Source organism: Gouania willdenowi, chromosome 17 (assembly GCF_900634775.1).
Source record: "Gouania willdenowi chromosome 17, fGouWil2.1, whole genome shotgun sequence".
NCBI classification, from domain to species: Eukaryota; Metazoa; Chordata; class Actinopteri; order Blenniiformes; family Gobiesocidae; genus Gouania; species Gouania willdenowi.
Genome location: NC_041060.1, coordinates 7,732,751 through 7,754,880, shown reverse-complemented (window position 1 = coordinate 7,754,880; position 22,130 = coordinate 7,732,751). Strand labels below are relative to the sequence as shown.

Genomic DNA, 22,130 nt, shown 5'->3' with positions numbered 1-22,130 from the left:
CTCATAAATAAATAACAATCAGAAAACCTTTGATAGTCCTAAACATTTTACTCACACATAGATGCAGGAGTTTTTGTTTTTCCTCTGTTCACTCTCTCAAACTGAAGCGGCTTAGTCATCTCTATCTGACCATGTTGGATAATGTCCGGGATCTCTGCATGACTTACAGTACACGCTGCTTTTATGACTCAGCAGGGACTCGCTGTTGGTTGTCAGGGTTTCTCTCATTTTTTAAGGAAAAAAGGGAAGACATTGATGTGGTTCAGTCTGGATTTCCTCTTACCTTTTACTGCACACTGACACCGACAGTGGAAATAAATCCCTGATGACTAACATCTGAACAGTCATGACTCGTCATAATTTGGCTTTGTGCTGATATATTTAAAGTTCTCTTTTAGTTTAATGATATTGTACCTTTAAATAGTATTTTAGGTAATATGTAAGACCAGGGAATTTACTCCTATCTCCTGACATGTTTTGGCTGTCAGTCTTCTTCAGAGGTGTTTGCTGATCGCATTGATGTTTCCTTGACTTCCGCGTAACATTTCCAGCAAGTTCTTTTTGAATAATATGTTACGGTTTCATTTATTCAGACAACTGTTTTTCAGGAAATTTACTTTGATCTCCTGACATGTTTTGACTGTCAACTGCCAGTCTTCTTCAGAGGTGTCTGCTGATTGCTTTGTTTGCTTGATTTCCATGTAATAATTCCAGCAAGTTATTTTTGTCTTCTTTTTGAATAATATGTTATGTTTCATTTATTCAGACAACTGTTTTTCAGGAAATTTACTTTGATCACCTGACATATTACTGCCAGTCTTCTTCAGAGGCGTCTGCTGATCGCATTAACATATTACTCAAAAAGAAGACAAAAAACCTTGCTGGAGTTATTACACAGAAGTCAAGGAAACATTCAAGCGATCGGCAGATGCCCCTGAAGCAGACTGACAGTTGGCAGTTAAAACATGTCAGGAGATCAAAGTAAATTTCCTGAAAAGCATTTGTCTGAATAAATAAAAGCTTAACATAAAAGCATTACTCATTAGTCATGGCTTTGTTTCCTGGAGGCAACATTGAGGTTCTGATGTGCATGAGTTTGCAGGTTCTCCACGGTTGTGGGTTTTAGATCATTTCAAGTATATCAGATGTATATTTGACATTTGTATGCTGTATAAGTGCTATAGCGTGTAATATTTAAGGCTGTAGCTTACAGATAAAATGCGATGTGATGATTTTTGTGTTTTTGAGACAACGTCTGATGAAGATGCCGCAACGATTACGTTTTCTTTTATTGAACGGACTTGAATTTTGACCGCTCGATTTCACAGCTTCCGTCTGCTGCTTTAAATACATTTGCCGGGTCACAAAGGACAACTGGAGATGGATTAATCTGTCGGAGCTGTGATTTGTGTGGATAAGATTCCGTTAAATCGTCCCATGAGAATGAACTTTCATCTGCTCAGGCTGAATTTATCTCTAAAGAAGTTTACATCCAATTTCAGACTCTCCTTGTCACTCAGTGAAGAATATTCAGAGATTAAATATGTTTCATGCAGGAAACAACCAAAATAAAACTTTACTTCCCGAGATAAGTGAAAAGAGTTCAAACAATGTTCAACATGGACAGGACCAGATTTTATTTTGAAGGATCTTGCCATTACTGCAAAAATATAAAATAATAATTTGGGAGCTTCAGTAGAAAACTACTAATTAAATAAAAGGAAAAGCAGTTAAATTATTCAAAGCTATTTAACAGTCAAAGTTAGTTTACGGCACAAGAACACATTATGAATTCAGATACAGATTTCATTTCAATACAGGGTCAACAATAATAAATATAAATGTGTACAAGCATTTAAACTAGATACAAACTGATCTCAGATCAGCTCTCAGTGAACCCGTCACTGAGTCTAGGCTCTCACGTTAGTGCAGTCAGTGACAGGGTTGGGGTCATTTACAATTGTAATTGATAATTAATTATGGCGGAATTGTAATTGTCTTTGTTGTTGTAATTGGCATGGAAATTCTATAAAAACTGTAATGAGATACCAAGTTACATTTTGTGGAATAATTTGGCAAAAATTGCAGGACTTTGGAAAAATGTAGAGTTCTTTTAACAACAATTATCAAATAAATTATTTGGTAATTTACACAATGATTCATGTTGTCTGTCATTTTCACTTTTTCCTGTGGGCCAAAACGGATGCTCTGAAAGGCCAGATTTGGTCCCCGGGCCATGAGTTTGACACGTGTGGGTTAAAACATGGGTCAAAACTGACCCGTTATCATAAGAGATGCTAACAGAAAGCTAACACAAAGAGGAATATTACATTTATGGTGGTTTTTATTAAAGGCTCAGTAATTGTGATTTATTGTAATTGAACTTTTTTTTAAATTCAGAACGTAATTGTAATCAACTTTTAAGGGAAAAAATAATAATTGGAATTGGAATGGTAATTGGAAATAATGCTGGTCACCCTAATTGTAATTGAACATGGATAATTACAGATGTAATTGTAATTAAAAAATGTAACTGACCCCAACCCTGAATCTATAATCAATAAAAAGTGAAACGCACTATATGAACAATACAAGGTGAAGAACTATCTGGGACACAAACAACATAAAGACATCACTGTAATGTCCTGAGGTGCTGAAGTTTGTTTTTTAATGCTCTGCTTTTCCTCCTCAGCTCCTCCTTCATGGTTATCAACCTGCTTTCATCCACCTGGAGCTCCCCGATAAGTTCTGTGGCCTTCTTGAGGATCGCCACCTTGGGCGCTCTGTCGTTGTCGGCCACCGATGGGACTTCCTCCCTCAGGGAAAGGAAACTCATCTTCAGCTCGTTTCGCCTTTGCCTCTCCAGCACATTGTGAGTCCTGCGCCTGTCGCTGTCCTCGCTGTCGGACCGTGGGCTCGGACACCTGCGGACCACGGTCCTCTGCTTCTTCCCCTGGGGGGGACTGTACTCTCTACGCTTCACGGGAGGTTCCGGGGCAAAGTAGTTGTGGTGGAGCATGTTAATGTGAGAGCGGTGGAGGACGAGAGGAGAGGTATTGGACCTCTGAGATGCCTTTCGTCTGTCCACTGTAACCACGTCGATCTCCTCATCCTCCATCTCCTCTTCTGAAGGAAAACAAAGTGAAAGTTTCATTTTACGACAGGTAGCAAAAGTAACAGGTCGGAGATACGAGCAGTTGTTTGATAGAGCACAGATTATTCTACCAGGTTTAGGGTCAATTACAATTACTTTAATTATCCAGAATCGGTAAACACGGGACGTGTTGTTAAACCGTCCTTTTTTGTCAAAAGATGGTAGTAACATGAGGTTTACCATTTTATAGTGGTGTGGGAGCTATGTTTCAGATGGGAAGGATGTAAATTTTAGGATGCACCATCAGTAGTGTTCCTTTGAATCAGGGGGTGTTTCACCCTGTTTAACACTAGACACCCTCATCAAAGGTGGCCAGCTACAGGGTGATCAAGGCTGCGTTTCTTACGCTCAAATGTTCAATTACAACTTGAATATGATAACGGTGATCAGCATTCTGTCAAATTACAATTAAAATTAAAATCCTTATGCTGCCCCTGTTAGTCAGTTAGGATTACGTTCTCAATCACTAAAGTTCACATTAAATTAATCACAATTACTGAGTCTGAAATAAATAACCCCACAGAACAGAACAGAAAAGATTAGGTAAGTTTTTGCTAATTACCACTGGACACTATTGGGTTCAGTTTTTCTTTTTGATCATAAGTTTGAAACTGCAAGTGTAAACAGTAGTTGTGTGCATATATGAAATCTGACAATACGATATGATTCATGATTTGGATGTAATGATACAATATATCCCAATACTAATTAATACAATATACATCGCGATATCAATCATTACAAATTTCACCTTAAGTACTTAATGGTATGAAATACAATTTATTTAGTTTTTTTTTATTTGGGAGAACAAGTAAATGGTAACGAACTATAATTCAAGGACCAATATCAAAAACAACTTAACTATTGCTTTTACAACAGATTCTGATTCTGTTAAATTCTTAATTTAAAAAAAAAAAAAAAGTAATGCACATACATCTATAAATGTGCCCATTATGTTTTATAAAAATAAAGTGCAATCAACTTCCAAGATAACATGCATTAATGAGGAGTGAGGTAGTTTAACAAGGTCTGATGCGACATTGTGACTGGGCATTTACGTCCTATGCATATCTTAGCACAAATTAATTTTTTTAATTAAAAAACCATGATTGAAAAATCGGTTTGGACATTTTTTGGGCCAATACAATAATCGCGCGGTGAAATATCACGATATATTGCCGAATTAGGGCTGGGCAATAGGGACCAAAACTCATATCTCTACATTTTTTCTCAAAATGAGGATATACAATATATATCTTGATATTTTCAATTCAAATAAAGTCTGACCAGAAATACAGTTATGGGTTAAATTTGCCAGTGCAAAAAAGCTACACAGGCACATTTATTGACAAACTTTTGGCTTTTTCTCCTCTAAGGGACAGCACGTGTGAGTGAGTTCTGTAGTGTGGTTTGTTTCGGGGAAGGTCTGGGTTAGGACGCACTCAGCAATACATCTAACTGTGCTTTTCATGCTGTTCTGAGAAGTAGCAAAAGCAACGACTCCTAAAATGAGTATTTCAATACAAAATAAGCTACAAAAAATATATGTATCAATATCACCGATATTGTAATTTTCTGTATCGCCAAAATAGAAAACTGGATATATCTTGATTCTCAATATTTTGCCCAGCCCTACACCAGATCAATTTTTTCTTACACTCTTAATTGGGTCCGTTTTTATCCGTGTAAATAGTCCCTCTACCATTGAAATTATGAAAAGAACTTAACAACTGTAACAAAGCATTCTTAAAGACGAGAACCACCATCACATAAGTCTACTTCTTACCTGATTCACTGTCACAGTTGCTGGGTGGCCTTGACTCCAGAGACATCTCTGACCCCAGCTCCATTAAATCTCCACCAGTGTCCTGCTTCTCATCCATTGGGCTGTACTGGAGAACCATAGTAGGGTCCACGCTAGTACTCATCTGGAGCCTGCATATTTGCTCATCTGTCGCTCTGTTTGGCAGGGTGCACACAGCAGACGATCCCTGCCTGGCCCGAAACATGGCCAGCCGTTCAGACACCACCTTCTCCAGCTTGGTAGATGCTGCGAAGCTGCTGCTCCACATGCAGTCCTGGATGATGGAGGACTGAAGCAACGCATCGGAGGGGTTATAATCCTCGTCCAGCAGGTCAGAAACCATCTCCAAGTGGTCGGCGGCAGACAGTGGGACGACGTCGTCTGACAAGGAGGGTTTCCAGCTTGATGACAACGGAGCTGTTTGCAGAAGCTCAAACTTCTTCCAGATGTCCTCACTGGGACCTGGGAGCAGATGGCTGCGAGGAGGAGGGTAGAAGTCCTCCTCACCATCCATGAAGTATGGCTGGACAGTGTCGTAGTCATAATCGTAGTTTGTGCTGGTCATAGTTAATGTGGGACGCATTGCAAATGCCTGATTGAAAAAGACAAAACAATCATATGAGCCAAGTGAGCGCCATAATCTTAAATCCAGGAAGTTCATTTTGTCTTCTTTTTTAAAATATTATGTTGAGGTTTCATTTATCCATTTATCAGGAAATTTACTTTGATCTCCTGACTGCTTTATTTTGACCTGCTGATCGCTTTGATGTGTCATCATGAGTTATTTCTGGGGTGTGGCAAACTTGACTGATGCTCTCTGGAAAAACGACCATCAGGCAATCAGCAGACGCCTCTGAGGAAAACTGACAGTTGGCAGTCGAAACATGTCAGGAGATCAAAGTACATTTCCCTGAAAATTATGAATGACCTTGTTTAACATTTGTTTTGAATAATTTGTTAAGGTTTCATTTAGACAAACATTTTTCAGAAAATGTACTTTGATCTCCTTCTCATCCGCCAGTCTTCTTCAGAGGCGTCTGCTGATTGCTTTGATGTTAATAAATGAAACCATATTATTCAAGGTTAATACAAAAATACCAAGCTGGAATTATTCCGCAGAAGTCAAGAAAACATCAAAGCGATCAGCAGACGCCTCTGAGAAAGACTGACCGTTGGCAGTCTAAACATGTTAGGAGATCAAAGTAAATTTCCATGAAAAAACTTGCCTGAATAAATGAAACCTTAACATATTAATACCATAACATTCAACCGCCAACCAGGGTCATTCCTGTATTTATTCATTCTGCATAAAACAGGGATAAATTAAGTAAAAACCTTGCATTTAGTGACATGGTTAAGCAAAGTGTGTTGTTTGTTGTGCATTTTATAAACAACAAATAAAACAACTTTGACCATTAAGCAGTCACAGCTCAGATAATTTATCTTCAGCGCAAAATATAAAACAATTAGAACAAATTTTAAGGATAAGGACATCAATAATACTTGACTTTGGGAATGCAATAAGTAAGCAGCAATAACTGCATATATACAGTGCTGTTTATATAAAGTTTCAACCATTTTCCACCCTTTAAAGCAGTGGTTCCCAACTTTTTTTGGATCGTGACCCTATTTTGATATCAAGAATTTCTGGAGACCCCAAAGACATTTTTTTCTTCCTAGATTTAGTTTTTCTTCAAGTTTGTTATTACTGTACTACAAATACAGAGCTGCCAGTGTCAGTAACAAGTTGTGCCACCTCAGATATTTTTATACTGCATTTTACTTTTATTATTAAATAGATGTACATTTGACAGTATAGATTACAGTTGTTTAAGATTGAGTGTTGTTTTAATTTGTAAATATATATATATATATATATATAACATTTCAAAAATTAATCTTTAATCTGTCACATATTTATTTATTTTTTTTATCATCTATTACTAGACATTTCAGGCGACCCCATTTTGACATGAACCCAAGGTTGAAAAACACTGCTTTAAAGTATTTCAATTAATAATTCTTAACCACACCGTCCTTTCTTTACAATTGTTGAGTGATGAGATGCTCTGCAGATGCAACAAAATAAGGTGTAAACATACATCAGATGATTGAAAATACACTCATGATTACAATTACTACTTTAATGATTCTTCAAAATGACGAAAAAAAAGGGAAAACCAGGTAATTTCACATTATAATGTTGTAAAAAAAAAAAAAAAAAAAAAAAACTTACTGTTAAAACGCTCTCTCTTTCCTTGTCCCAGTAGGTGTGCAAAAAAATGAAATAAAATGCAAATATTCCAGGGAGTAATGGTTGAATGGTAAGAGTTGTCTTAGTTGGATAAAGACAACTCTTCTGTAGAGCTGAACTGTCTCAGCTTCTCACTGACAGATCTATGAGTGACTTTATACTGCCGGCTTTTTCTTCATCCGCACAAGACACATCGTTACCCATCGCGCTTCACGTACACTTAAATTCCACTTGACTGCACACACACACAAAAAAAATTGCCATTCAAAATTAAATAACGCATATTTTTCTTTGAAAAATATGCACTTCTTTTCAAACAAATAAACGCGAAGAAGGATGGAACTACTTTACTGCGCGGATGTGGAAATCGAGTGGAGCGTAGAGGAGGCTGATCTGCGCTGACTGTAAATGACGCAAAGGAACAAAGTTCCAGGAAATCAGCTTTTACTCAGCGGTGAGGTCATAATAAACACACTTACTGATGAATATTCTAAATATTACACACAAAAAGAATATAATAATAATATTTAAAAAAAAAACAAAAAAACAACAACATTATAAGATTGATGCCTAAACCTCCCCCGACTGCATTAGAATATAAATTGGAGCTGCATATTGAAAGAAAAACGTCAACAATAATGTCAATAAATAAATAAAAACAAACAAATAAAAAAAAATAAACAACCAATATATTCATAATACAGCCAAGTAAAATTTAGGAAAAAATAAAGTATAGTATAAAGAAGAAACCATAGTCAAGAAGACTCCCATCACCTGAAAAATACCCTGATTATTGTGCTAGATAAGATTAGATCTCATTAAAATCACAAACAAATAACCACCTTTCTCCCATGACTCAAACTACATGTGTAATCACAAATCCTATCTATATGCAATAATTGACATCAAAGTGCAAGCCACTATCTGTGCCATATTTATTTATCTCACCAACAGGTCAGTTTACATTTTGATATTGCAGGTTATGATAGTATTATATATTTATATTTCTTCCCTTTCTTGTGTGTTATTTGTCATTCCTCGTTATTGGAGAGCACCTTAATTTCGGTACATCTGTTGAACAATGACAATGAAAAACTTCTATTCTATTATATTAAAAATATGGAAAATTAATCTGTAATAAATTCCAAAACAAATTATTCTGGATCTAATTTAGATAACTACAAAAGACTCGAGGGCCTCTTTTGGTAGTTGATGTTTTGTAATTGGTGTTGGGATTATTCAAGAATGAAAAACAAACCAAATGGTGTCAAATAAATCGAAAATTTCCCCTGTCGCATTAATCTTCTCCTGCAAAATGGACTTCAAAATAATCCCAATGGGCGGGAATCAGCACAATCTGGCAACGCTAGCCAAGCGACTGACTTCCGTACAAAACAAAACGCATCGTGGAACTCTGGGAAATGTAGTTAAGTCGATCTAAATTCAATTAGTTAAATTTTTTTTACAAGTATATTTTTATACAAACAATCTAAATTCGTTTACGTTTTCAAGAATTTAAACAGAAACAATTTCAATTTAGCATTTTGTTGGTAAACTGCGTAAACATTTATATTAAAGAACTACAAATCCCACAAGCAGACACGATGACGTAGTAACGTTTAGCAACCATCAGTTGCTAAAGAAAGCTGCCGCTTCCGTGTTGTTCCTGTGTTATTCTGGCTAAAAGCTGTCGGTAGCAGAGACAAAGCTCGTCTGACAGCCCAGCTAACGACTGACTATCATGGTTTTGTGAAGCTGACGGACACTTTCAGCCCTTTTTTCCTCTCAAACAATGTCGCTGCTGCAGAGCTCCAAGATGAGAGACAAGCGTATTTTGTCTGGTACCTGCCCGGACCCGAAATGTCAGGCGAGGCTATTCTTCCCGGCTCACGGCTCTGTTAGCATCGAGTGCACAGAGTGCGGACAACGCCATGAGCAGAAGAACCTGATGAACGTCGAAGAAGTGACGGACCCGGACGTGGTGCTCCACAATCTGCTTCGAAACGCCCTGTTAGGAGTCACCGGGGCCCCAAAGAAAGGCACCGAGCTGGTGAAGGTAATGGGTCTGTCTAATTATCACTGTAAACTGCTGTCCCCGGTTCTCACCCGGTACGGAATGGACAAGCAAACAGGCAAAGCCAAACTACTGAAAGAAATGAACCAAGGGGAGATGTTTGACTGCTCTCTTCTGGGGGACAGAGCCTTCCTCATCGAACCGGACCATGTGTCCACCATTGGCTACGGTAAGGACCGGTCAGGCAGCCTCATTTACCTCCAGGACACTCTGGAGGAGGTGAAGAAAGCCAATGGTAACAGAGAGTGTCTGATCCCGGTCCACGTTGATGGAGATGGTCACTGCCTGGTCCATGCTGTGTCCAGAGCCCTGGTGGGTCGAGAACTGTTCTGGCACGCCCTGCGAGAAAACCTGAAGCAGAACTTTAAACACAACCTAGAACGCTACAAGGCTCTCTTTCAGGATTTTATCGACGCAGCGGAGTGGGAGGACATCATTAACGAGTGCGATCCCCTATTCATCCCACCCGAAGGCGTCCCTCTCGGACTACGCAACATCCACATATTTGGTCTTGCTAATGTCCTCCACAGACCAATCATCCTGCTGGACTCCCTCAGTGGAATGAGGAGCTCCGGTGACTATTCGGCCACATTTCTTCCCGGGCTTGTGGCTGAGGAGCAGTGCAAAGGTAAAGATGGGAAGCTCAACAAACCAATCTGTATTGCGTGGAGCAGCTCTGGCAGAAACCACTACATCCCTTTGGTGGGAATCAAGAACACAGTGTTGCCGAAGCTGCCCGCGTGGCTCTTGCCAAAAGCCTGGGGCGTTCCTCAGGACCTCATCAAGAAGTACATCAAGCTGGAATCGGACAGCAGCTGTGTGATCGGAGGCGACCGCAGCCTCCAGGACAAGTATCTAATGAGGCTGGTGAACGCTATGGAGGAGGTGTTTGTGGAAAAGCACAGCATACACCCATCGTTGGTGGCCGACGTCCACCAATACGTCTACAGACGGACTGGCATGATTGGCATTCAACCCGAAGAGGTGACTGAGGAGGCTAAGAAGTCCGTCAAGGAGAACCGGCTGCACCGTTGTTTGATCTGTGGCGCCCTCTCTGAGCTCCACGTCCCATCCGAGTGGTTAAGCCCTGGTGGGAAGCTTTATAATTTAGCCAAATCCACACACGGTCAACTGCGGCCAGACAAGAACTACAGCTTCCCCCTCAACAGTGTGGTCTGCTCATATGAGCCACAAGGCGACGTTCTGGTCCCAGATTACAAACTGAGCTCGCTGAACACATGCAGCTGGTGTCACGGTACGTCGGTGCGACACATCCATGGAAACGGCTCGGTAGTTTACCTGGACGGGGACAGAACCAACACGCGTTCGCACAGCGGAAAATGCGGATGTGGCTTCAAGCATTACTGGGAGGGTAAGGAATACGACAACCTGCCCGAGGCCTTCCCCATCACACTGGAATGGGGGGGTCGAGTGGTGAGAGAGACGGTGTACTGGTTCCAGTATGAGACTGACCCGGCGTTGAACAGCAACGTGTACGACGTCGCCATGAAGCTGGTTACCAAACATTTCCCGGGGGAGTTTGGCAGTGAGATCCTGGTGCAGAAAGTGGTGAATACCATCCTGCATCACACTGCCAAGAAAAATCCAGACGAGTACAACCCGGTGTCCATCGACGGTGCTCACGTCCAGCGTCTCACCGACACCGCAGAGACTCAGGTGGTGCAGGATTCACAACCGCCTTCGAAGATCATCCTGACGGGCCAGAAAGCAAAGACTCTACACAAAGAGGAGCTGACCATGAGTCGGACCGAGCGCAGCATCCAGCAGAGCATCAGCGACCAGGCGCTGGTTACACAAAAACGACGCACTGACAAGCTACGACAGGAGCAGAAAGGCTCGGGCCGAACATCTTCTCCCGGAGGTGGTTCCTCGGATAACTCCTCCTCCTCGGCTCCAGCTACGCCCACCAAATCCCTCTCCTCGCCTTCTTCCTCTAGTAAGGAAAAGAAGATCCGTGTGACCACTAATGATGGCAGGCAGGCCATGTTGACGTTGCAGTCCCACACAACCTTCTCAGAGCTACAAAGGAGCATAACAAACCAGTTTGGGGTTTTACCATTACAGCAGTTTATTCGCTACGGTTTCCCCCCTAAAGAACTGGTTCCTCCTAAAGACGGTGCAGAGAACGAGCCGGTGGCTTTACAACATGGGGACAGGGTGACTGTGGAGATCCTGAGGGGCCCCGAAGAAAAAAGCCCGGCGGCTACTGTACGCCGACCCTCGAGCTCCCACTCAACTCTGCACTCTGTGCAGGAGCCGGTGATGCCCAGCAGGCTGAGCAGCCAGGAGCTCCAGGACAGCATTGACCTCGAGATGTCTTCCTTGTGTCTTCTCGCAACGTTAATGGGTAAGAAAAAATATGTGAATGCTATACTGTGGATCAGTGTTACTCAAATGGGAGTACGTGTACCCCTGGGGGTACGTGATAGCACTACAGGGGGTACTTGAGAGAGAGACTGGAAAATGAACAAATAAAGTGTCAGTCTAAATGATAACTATAGAAATCTATATGTTAAGGAGCCACTAAATCAGTGTTTTTCAACGGGGGGAGGTTTAAATTTGTCGTTTTTTTAATTTAATGTTTGTTTTTAACTTTGTGAAATAGTGATCTAGTTCAATTTAAATGCATTTAAAAAATATATATCTGAACTTAAATATGATCAAAAACTAATTCTAGAAAAAATTCTTTATCAAAATGAGGTCATGATCCAAAAAAGGTTGTGAACCACTGCTCTAAATAAATATAGTTTCTGTCCACTTATTTACAAAATGAGATTCTTTAAAACGTGTGTTTGCACTCTTTCATTCTATCATTATGCTCTATAGTTGTTTAAACAGTTTTCTATAAGCAAAATGTTGTAGTCGAGTCGGACAGAGGGGGTACCTGGATTCAGAAATAAGACAAAGGGGGTACTTGAGCCAAAAAAGTTTGAGAATCACTGCTATGGATTATAGTTTAAAGGTCTGTGAAGTTAGTTTCTTCTATTGCTTAAATATAAATGTTTAAAGTAAAATTTTACATTTTTCATACAGATGTCTTTTAACATTTATTTTTCTTGAGTCATCCGACACTGTGAAAAATACAAAAGTAAAAAACATACAAACATTTCAGACACAAATAACTTTTAACAAATACTGGCAAAACCAAAAAAGGCATAATTACCGTGTGTGTGCCTCTCAAACCATACAGAATATTTAAGGTTTTTGGGCATACCAGTTCCTTCTGCAGCCATATGGCCTCTGACTATAATCCTACAGGTGCGATCCTTAATTACTCTGGTCATGTGACTTGCCTCATTCCCAGAAGAAAAAAGAAAAAAAAAAACAGTCCACATTTTTAAACCATATGAACTAAAGTGTTGATGAAAACGGTCATTGAAACAAAAAATCTAAAAACTCAAAAATAACTGTCTCCTGGATAGTTACATTAGTATTATTCTGAAAATATATGGTTTTAATAGTTTAAACTTTAGTATGTTGTCTTAAAAGAACACAGTTAGAATAATTTTATTTTTACAGCAGTAAACCAATGTTTAGGTTATTGGTTTATTTCAAGTGTGTAGTTAGAAGTTAATGTTCTTTGATGACCATAACATTTTTATTTTTTTTTCATCCATCTCTCCGAGCATAAAATAGAACATTTGGTTTACTATTGAGAGTGGCGTGAGAGCTGTGTCTCAGATATGGGAAGGATGTAAATGTTGAGGCCTTCATCAAAGGTGGTCAGCTACAGGGTAATCAAGCCTGAGCTCATGTCCCATAACTGTTTCCCACACTCTCCTATCTGCAGCTTTGGGCCACTTCACTCTCTGTGTGTGCCCTTTGATCTTTTTTTCCCTCGGAAGTGTCTGCTCTTTGATCCTTTTCTTTTAAGTTATGCTCCTTCTTTGTTTAGATTATTATTTTAAAAATAAATGTCCAAATTAGATTTAAAAGTTCAGATTATTATTTTTTGACTGCATGGTAAATGTGTCACAGACTTCACAATTGTTAGTGCTGCTTTTTTAATGAATAAAAACAAGAGAAGAGCACACAACACCTTTGCGAATATTTTTTTAAAGTTTAAAATACCAAAACAGCTCAATACAGCTGTTACCATGTGTCCAGGTGTGTTCTGCGCATGCTTAGTCATGTCTGAAGGGACACTGGCAGCAGACACACTGCACATATAGGTATTGAATTAGCAGCTGAGTGCACTCCCAGGCTTTTGATCAGCTGCCACAAACAGCTACCAGAAACTCTCTCTCTCTGTGTATGTGCACACAAATGCTGGGAATGTGCTGACTCAGCTGTAGCAGCCTTTAGCCAACATCATCGTTTGCCAGCAGGGTCAAAAGTCGTTGCAGAAATGGCAGGTAGCAAAACAGTGTTGATGTTAGCTTAGGTTGCCTCTGCGCTTCCTGTTAGCTCATGGATCGTGTTCAATTATATAACCATATTAAAACCAAGCTTACATTATCGTCAATGTGACGATAAAAAAAATTCTATAAGATTTTAGTATATGGTAGTATATCTCAGTATGAGTACACAGACATTAAAAACATCTAAAATGAAAATTAATAAGCAGAGAAAACTAGATGAAAAAAGGATAGGAAGTGCTGTTAAAAAGCTTAATTATCATATGTTTGGTGGTGTTCCAATACATTTTTATTCTACCTCTGATATGATACATATTGGCCAATATCGATCCGATATATCAACACGAGTCGTACATGCTTTCATTACTTATTATGTAGTGTGGAATGTTGGAAAAAGCTTGATCGAAAATAAAGTCAGTAACGGAACGCAAAAGAAAACCCATTTATTATTGTCAACCAAAGGGTTACATACATTTTAACCTTAAAAATAAAATTATTTTGCTGATATCAGATTGATATCGATTGAAAAAAAAAAGACAAAATTAAAAGCCAGAAAATAAACCTAAATCACCCCTGAATTTATTCCAAGAAATGCAGAAAGCAAATAGAACAGTTTAAACTGCAGAGATGATGATAAGAATATGAGTTTTGATAAACATTCATGTATTAAACAACGGTGTAAGGTTAATAAACTTCTAGATTGAGCCGATCACTAATATGCTGAAAATGTGTTCATAGTGGGATTATAAAAGCAGTTGTAGCTCTTTTTAATCCAGTTTTAATCCTAAGGGATCTGCTGCTGCTTAGCTTTCTCGTAAATGTAGGTTTTTAGGACAATTGAGTGACTTTCTTAACAACTACTCAGTGAATCTCTAAAAGCTGTTGTGGGTTTGGCATTTTGAGGATTATGTGTTGAAACTCTAAAAAGTCTGAGTGATGCACGTCGTGTTATTTTAGCTTTACTGTGTGTTTATTAAACTGGTTTTGTGGTATATTTTAACTTTGTAATATTTGTGCTTTGTTCCAGGTGAGGATGTGTGGTCATACGCAAAGAAGCTGCCTAATTTATTCCAGCAGGGTGGTGTCTTCTATAACATTGTCAAGAAAGACATGGGTAAATTATTATTGTTATTTTTATTTTTAATATTTTGAGATTAAGTGAACCTTTTCTATGCACGTGCATGAGTTGTGATGGCGCTCTTACTGGAACAATACTGGTAATCGAGACTCCTCAAATGATCTGTGATGTTTCCTACTGGGAAATATATCGAGATTTAAGATATATCAAGTTTCCTATTCCGGCAATATAGAAAATTACAATATCACCTATATCAATATATATAAATTTTATAGCTTATTTTGTATTAATATACTCATTTTAGAAGTTGCTGCTTTTGCTACAGAACTCACTCACACAGGAGAAAAAACCAAAAGTGGCACATATTGTGCAGCTGTTTGTTCATAAATGTGCATGTGTGGCATTTTTTTTTAATCAGCAAATTCAATTTTGAATTGTCTTTTTGGTAAGACTTTGAGTTAAAAAATGGAGATATTTGTCGTATATCGCCATTTTGTGAAAAAAATAAATAATGTCACTCAAATTAGCCTGTGATGATATGTATAATGATATATATAAAAGCATAATTATACTTGATATGAAATGGATAGATACCAATTAGAATATACGGAGTACAAAATGGTATGAAATACAATTGATTTCATTCTTTTTAAACTTTTCGAGAAAAAGTAAATGGTAACTAACTGTAATTTAAGTACAAATATCCAAAACAAGTGGTATGTTTATCAAACTATCCAAAAACTAACCACATACATCTATGAAAGTGTCCAGTATGTTTTATAAAATTAAAGTGAAATCAACTTCCAGCTAAAATGGTCTGATCTCGTTCACTGACACTTTGTGAATGGGCGTGCACCTGCTATGTATTTGTTAGCACAATTGAATGTTTTTTTTTCTTTAAAAAACATAATTAAAAAATCGACTTGGCCTTTTTTTTGGATTTATACAATAATCGCGCGGTGAAATATTGCAACATTGTCAAATCAGTTTTTCTTACATCCTTATATGGTATATTGCCAGAATCTTAGGAGTAAATTATCTCCTCATCAGTCTTTGATTCGTGGATTGTAATCCTCTGTTTCAGGCCTGATGGATGGAAAGCACTGCACACTGCCACACTTAACAGGAAAGACCTTTGTTTATAATGCATCTGAGGAGCGTTTGGAGCTCTGTGTCGATGCTGCGGGCCACTTCCCGGTCGGTCCTGACGTGGAGGAGCTGGTGAAGGAGGCCATGATGCAGCTGCGCTCCGAAGCCTCCAGGGGCAGCAGAGAGGGAAGCCCCTCCCACAGCGCGCTGCGGCTGGGCAGCGGGGGCGTCGTCCGAAAGAAGGAGCATCTGCAGAGCGTCAACGCGTTCCAGGGTAAAGGCCACTCTTTAGGGAGCGCCGGCGGCTCCTCTTCCCCGGAACATCGACCAATCACGCGCCAGCACAGCAGTGGTGTGGACCTGAGCGCCAGCGTGTCCCGCGGACCCCCGGACCTTTCTGACATCCCAGAAGGCACCACCAGGGAGTTGGTCCGCATGGCCCCGGGGTTCATGACAACGAAGGACGGGCACGGCCTGGACCCAAACCTGATGGAGCAGCAGCGGAAGAAGCTCCAGGAAATGGTGTCGTCCATCCAGGCGTCCATGGAGCGCCACCTGAGGCAGCAGCAGACTGCGGCTGCTGAAGGGGGCGTGGCCAACAAGGAGCGGACAACTAATGCTAAGACGAATTCAGCGCAGCTGTTGTCTTCAGGGGACGGGCAAACCGTGGCTAGAGCAGCAAGACCGGCGGAGGCAGACGTATCCGTCCAGAAGGTGGAGGAGGAGTCAGATGAGATGGAGAGCCAGGACCAGGACGCTGGGCAGAGCAACAACACGGAACCCATGGACCACTCCTGATGGTTCCTGTGCCTCACTGGGATCAGAGAGCTTTGGTGTGTACCGCATGGCAAGCGTGCTACTGATAACAATAATCATCAGGTGGGGGGATGGGCACTGTCTGCCATACATTATTGGCTTTCTCACACTAACTTTGCACAGGCAACCCTGAAACTTCACTAAAATGCACATTTCATTTCAGCTTTTTATTCTTTGTGTGCCTTTTTTTTTTTTTTTTTTTAAACTGATGATGTATTGGCAGACACTCGTCCTGCAGCCGAAACTGCCGAGTCACCACCACGGTGTCGCTCGGATCATAAGCCTCGTGAGTTCTGCACTATATGACGCCTAATTATATTTCCATTAAAAACGTGCACTGATGTTTTTGCGCTGGGGAAAAACAAGTTAGCCCAGCAGATATGTAGCAATATTTGGTTAAAATGTTCACTTCTTGGAAGAAAGCATGAAACTGTATACATGGGGGTGGGGTTTGAGTATGCTGACTATTTTTAATGGGATCCATGCTGGTAAAGCAGTGGTTACCACTCAAAATCAACAAATCCAAGATGGCCACCATCCTTATTGCCAATTTAGATATTTTATCATAACTTTGGTTCTACTTGACATAGAAGCATGATCTCAGTGGTGAATTATACATTTTCAGGGTCAAAGAATTCAATAATATATCTTAAAATATTTTGAATTGTGCTCAGAGCAAGATCTAAGATGACCATCATCCATATTTACATCTGTAATTTTACCATAACTTTGGTTCTGTTTGATGTAGAAGAATAAATGTAGGTTATTGGGGACATGGATTGTTGTGATTAAATAGCTTAAAATATAGAGAGCAAGATTCAATATGGCAACCATCTGTTTGACATAATTCGACAACCCTCTGTAACTTCAATATTGTTCCCGAGTGGGAACTGAAACTAATTTATTTCTCTGTCAGCAGTACATAACAAAAACAACCATATTTTAAGCCTTTTCATCACAATTCTTGTCCCCAAAAACCTACAAAGATCATGTTTCTACGTCAAACAGAACCAACGTTATGGTGAGATTGAACTTTGCAATACTATGGATCTTGCTCTGAGCACAAGTTACAGTATTTTAAGATGTATTATTGAATTCCTTTACCCTGAAAACCTATGATTCGCCACTAAATTGGCAATGTGGCTGGTGGCCATCTTGGATTTCTCTATTGTGAGTCGGAACCGTTGGTTTTTCCAGCGTGGATTAAATTCAAAATGGATTCAGCACACTCAAAAACACCTATGTACAAATTTTCATGCTTTCTTTCAGGAGTGAACATCTTTTTGACATATCTGCCTGGCTAAAGTTGGATTCATGTGTGAGAAAGAAAGAACCCCCCCCGGGTCTTAATATTAAGAGCAGAGTGGCTTTGGAATCAGCAGCAATACGATCTGCAAACACGCTTCCATCAAATGTAGATGTCAGCTTCTGAATGCTTTAAGGCCGTTTTAACCAAAAAACTGCTTCTTTGTGAGAACAAACGACAATTCATGCAACGAAACAGATCAATAAATCAGTCCGTTTGGGAAGAATTGGAAAGAAAAGCAAGCAAGCAGCTAAACTTTTAGTTCACCCAAACTAATACGTCTTCATTGAAAGGACAGTGGGTTTTTTTTTTTTCCTTTTGTGTGTGTGAGAGAGGTTTTAAGTTTAACATTTTAAGCCACTGACCTTAATTCATAGTTGTGCGCTCACACACTTCTTCTGCTGATGTTGGAGCCTATAGTAAAAAGCCAAAGATGTGGTGCATTCTAGGGTTTATTCATTTATTTTTTAAATCCAAAATTTAGGCTACAAATTAAAATGACCTTCCTGTCCACTGTATTTTGAATACGAATACATAATTTCAACCATTATAATAGAGCTTCTGGTCAAGTGCCTAACATGGTTTATGTGAAGTTTAACCTATAATTAGAGAGGGAAGAAGTCAATTTAAGTCATTTTTATGTTTTACACACACTAGAGTGCAGTGTTTAGAGGAAAACCTCACATACAGAGGATGTTTACTGTTATAGCACTTATGACCTGCAGGTGGTGTAGTTGTGTCTGTTTATTTTTTGGGGGTTTGTAGTTCAGCAGTGTTTGCTACTCTTGATTCTGTTGTTCTTATTAAAGTGTCTCTAAAGCGTCGACAGGTTCAGCCTTTTTGGCTAAAACGTCATTGTAAAAAAAATTAGCAGGAAGTTGATCACAAAAATAAGAGCAACGATCCCAGTGCCATGTCTGAGCTTTTATGAATTTAAAGCGATTCAGTCTGTAAGGCTAATAATTCAAAGTGCCTCGAGCTAATTGTTGAGATGAATTGACTAATTAATTTGTAGTGAAGCTGTTGCACAACAGCAGATACATATTTCAAACTACACAAACTGTGTGAGTTAAACATCATCCCTTTTGGCTAAGTTAATGCTGACAATTTTTTTGTGTGTGGATTTTTAGTATTTGTATTATTTTGGAGGAAAACTTCCATTTGATATTTGTCCTATGCAAAAATATTCACTGAACTTCCAATAATAATAGTATAAGTTTGAAAAAATGGAGGAGTTGTGGTAGTTTATAGATGGCTACAAAATCTAAATGTTAAATATCCTCAAACAATCAATCTTTAAATACATGATGCTTCTTTGATTTAGCAGATGAAGACATTTTAAGGTCAAGAAAAACCTCAGTTTGAATCTTTTCATTTCGTGCTACGTTTTAAACAACGTTTTGCCTCTTTTTTTTAAAGTTTTTTTTTTAAGTTTCTTTATACACCCACAAGAACTTGATCTGTACTTCCTTAATGGATCAGAAAATCTCTTTTCTTCAATTCAATTGAATATAAAATGTTAGGATTGATTTTTTTTAATTATTTTTATTATTTTTTTGGTTAAGACTAATTTAGCGAGCCTATTATTACACTAAGTGGTGCTGAAACCTTTGCCCTTCCGGATTTCAGTGTGATACATGTGACGTCTCCGCTTTGACATCCACTGACACTGTGACAGGGAAATGACAAAAATTATTATTTTTTTTTAAATCATTATGACAGAAAAACTCACAGGATTTTTCATCTTGCTTCGCTTCATTTCGCAGTATCTGCTGTGGATTATTGCAATTCCTGCCTTTTGCAGAGGAATGCGTTTATCAATGCAGCGAGCTCACCATCTAGTGAAGTAATACACGTGTAGCTTATTGTATGAATGTATTACAACTGGTTGTGTTTCATTGTTATCAGAAGAAGTTCAGGTTGAGTTGCTTGAAATGCGTTCTGCAAGCTGTTTTCTGGCATATTTTGGGGTCATGGGTCACTTTTTTTTCTTAATCCCTTAGGATCAGATTGTTGTGAAATTTCTAGCATTTAACCAACTCTAAACTTATCATGACTAAAGTACTTAATCCAGTCCGAGCTAGTTATTTATCAAAGCCTTATTTTTACATCTTTGGTCGCATCTCTATACGTCGCCTCAATTTAAAACAAAAAAGCTCCTTGGGCTTCAGAAATTGAGTTTTTCTTCTTCTCAGGCTTACAGTATAAACTCCTGTAATGGGTTTTTCATTAATTGAAATTACAACAAAAAAAAAAAAATCTCAATTTCAAAATGTGAATCCTACGTTTTTTCTGATTCCAGCTCTCTGTGTGAAGACTTGCCACGAAGGTGAACAAATTTAAAGACATAGCACTTTTTCAGGAAAAAGAGGGAGTGTTTGTGTAGCATATACGTCTATTATAAATGAGCCTGAGTGATTAATAGTCTATGAGGAAAAGCAGGAAAATTAAATGTGTTCGTAACAGACTTGAAGTTTTTCTTTGACTGCTGTACAAAATGACTTGTATTGTAATCCTGTTGTATAATAGTAAATATTGTAGTATATTTGGACCTGTACAGAAAACACAGATTGTTCAGTTCCCTCAGTTTTTTTTTTTTTTTTTTTTTTTTAACTTCTCTCTGGTTTGCTATAATGAGATCTTTGATGATGCACAGCTTCGACATCGCTTCTTGCATGTGTGATGGATTTTCAAACTCAATAAAATCACTTCCTTCACCCGTTTCTTGCATTTTGTCATTATTTCAGATTTCACTGCCTGGTAATATTTGGTCTTTCCATGAACTAATAAATGATTATACGACACGTAGCCAAGCTACAATAACCCCATATAAATAATATGGAGAAGTCACATGAATCCCAATAGGATAACACTTTAATTTAGAACACCTATTAACCATTAATTAGTTGCTTATTAGTATTAGTAACATATTGAGTCCTAAATAATCATTATGTACTTAGTCATTCTTATTAATGCCTTATTATACGCTTAATGGCCGTCTCGCAATCCAAACATGGTTAGGATTAGGGTTAACATTAACCCTAGCATGTTGAGATTGTAATTCATATACAACAACTTTCTTATTTTACTAATAAGTAATAATTCTGAGGTTATTGAGGGAAAACTCTTAGTTACTGAAAAACTGTAAGATCAGCTGTATGATAGGGTAAAGGCTGATAAACCATCTACTATATGCTGATGACCTGCTCATTATGTCACCCTATACTCTGCAGGCCTGCAGCAACTGCTCAAAGTGTGCTCTGAATATGATGAGCAAAATGACATAAGTTTAATGCTAAAAAGAGTGTAATGATGGTAGTGATGATGACTGGAGACCAGTGTAATGTAGTATTTCATGTGTTCTACTTGTCAGGATGGGAGCTGGCTGTGGTGGAAAAAGTGAAATACCTTGGTCACATGATCAGGAGTGACCTCTCTGATGATGATGACATCCAGGGGCAGTATTGGTATTGTAAATTAAATGCACAAGCTCACATGCTTGTGCTGAAATTTGGAACGTGCACAGAAAAGGTGAAAATAGCTTTGTTTAGCATAATGTAGCATCCAACATGCTCTTAGGATTCTACTGAAAGTCACTCCAGTGGTATCTGTCATTGTGTCCTTGGGCAAGGCACTTCACCCACATTGCCTAGTATGAATGTAGTGTGTGTGAGTGTTGGTGGAGGTCGGAGGGGCCGATGGCGCTCGATTGCAACCTCGCTTCCATCAGTCTGCTCCAGGGAAGCTGTGGCTACAATAGTAGCTCACCACCACCAAGTGTGAAGTGAAAGAAAAATGCCTTAATTTTGTAAAGTGCTTTGAGTGTCTATGATAAAGCACTATATAAAATCCAATGCATTATTATTATAAAGTACTCACAAAATGAACTTATAACTGTTTCTATGGCCAGACCAGAGCAGCATCAGGTCCAGTTCAGTGCTTTGGAGGCACAGCTTATATGGACTATAATAGTCTAATTATAATACTCTCTGTTTTGTCTGTCTGTCTCTTTTATATGTTTTCTTATGGACCTTTTTTGTGTCTGAAATAAAAGATTGATTGATTTATAGGCCATTTGTAAGTATTTTTTTAGAATTTCAAGAGACTGTTACCCAAGAACCAATGTATACATGACTAATCATTAGTGATGTGAACAGTCTATGTACATAGCTTAAA

At 38.8% G+C, this 22,130-nt stretch overlaps 2 protein-coding genes across 4 annotated transcripts; one reads left to right on the top strand and one right to left on the bottom strand.

The window, feature by feature from the left end:
* Positions 1 to 2,074: 2,074 nt before the first annotated feature.
* LOC114479234 (transcriptional regulator Myc-B-like) lies at positions 2,075 to 12,476 on the bottom strand. Of its 2 annotated transcripts, none has more exons than XM_028472800.1 (3): positions 12,471 to 12,476; positions 4,941 to 5,550; positions 2,075 to 3,126 (listed from the first exon to the last, which is right to left on the bottom strand). In XM_028472800.1, the coding sequence occupies exons 2-3, from the start codon at positions 5,539 to 5,541 to the stop codon at positions 2,633 to 2,635; spliced, it is 1,095 nt and encodes a 364-aa protein (XP_028328601.1). In that variant the 5' UTR covers positions 5,542 to 5,550; positions 12,471 to 12,476; the 3' UTR covers positions 2,075 to 2,632. The 2 variants fall into 2 exon arrangements, with proteins under 2 accessions (XP_028328601.1, XP_028328600.1); XM_028472799.1 differs by lacking the exon at positions 12,471 to 12,476 and adding an exon at positions 7,195 to 7,345.
* vcpip1 (valosin containing protein (p97)/p47 complex interacting protein 1) lies at positions 8,831 to 20,549 on the top strand. 2 transcript variants are annotated; one of them, XM_028472798.1, is made up of 4 exons: positions 8,831 to 11,654; positions 14,693 to 14,779; positions 15,828 to 16,665; positions 20,257 to 20,549. In XM_028472798.1, exons 1-3 carry the CDS (start codon positions 9,005 to 9,007, stop codon positions 16,628 to 16,630), a joined length of 3,540 nt encoding a protein of 1,179 aa, XP_028328599.1. In that variant the 5' UTR covers positions 8,831 to 9,004; the 3' UTR covers positions 16,631 to 16,665; positions 20,257 to 20,549. The 2 variants fall into 2 exon arrangements, with proteins under 2 accessions (XP_028328599.1, XP_028328598.1); XM_028472797.1 differs by having other exon boundaries at positions 15,828 to 20,549.
* Positions 20,550 to 22,130: the final 1,581 nt, after the last annotated feature.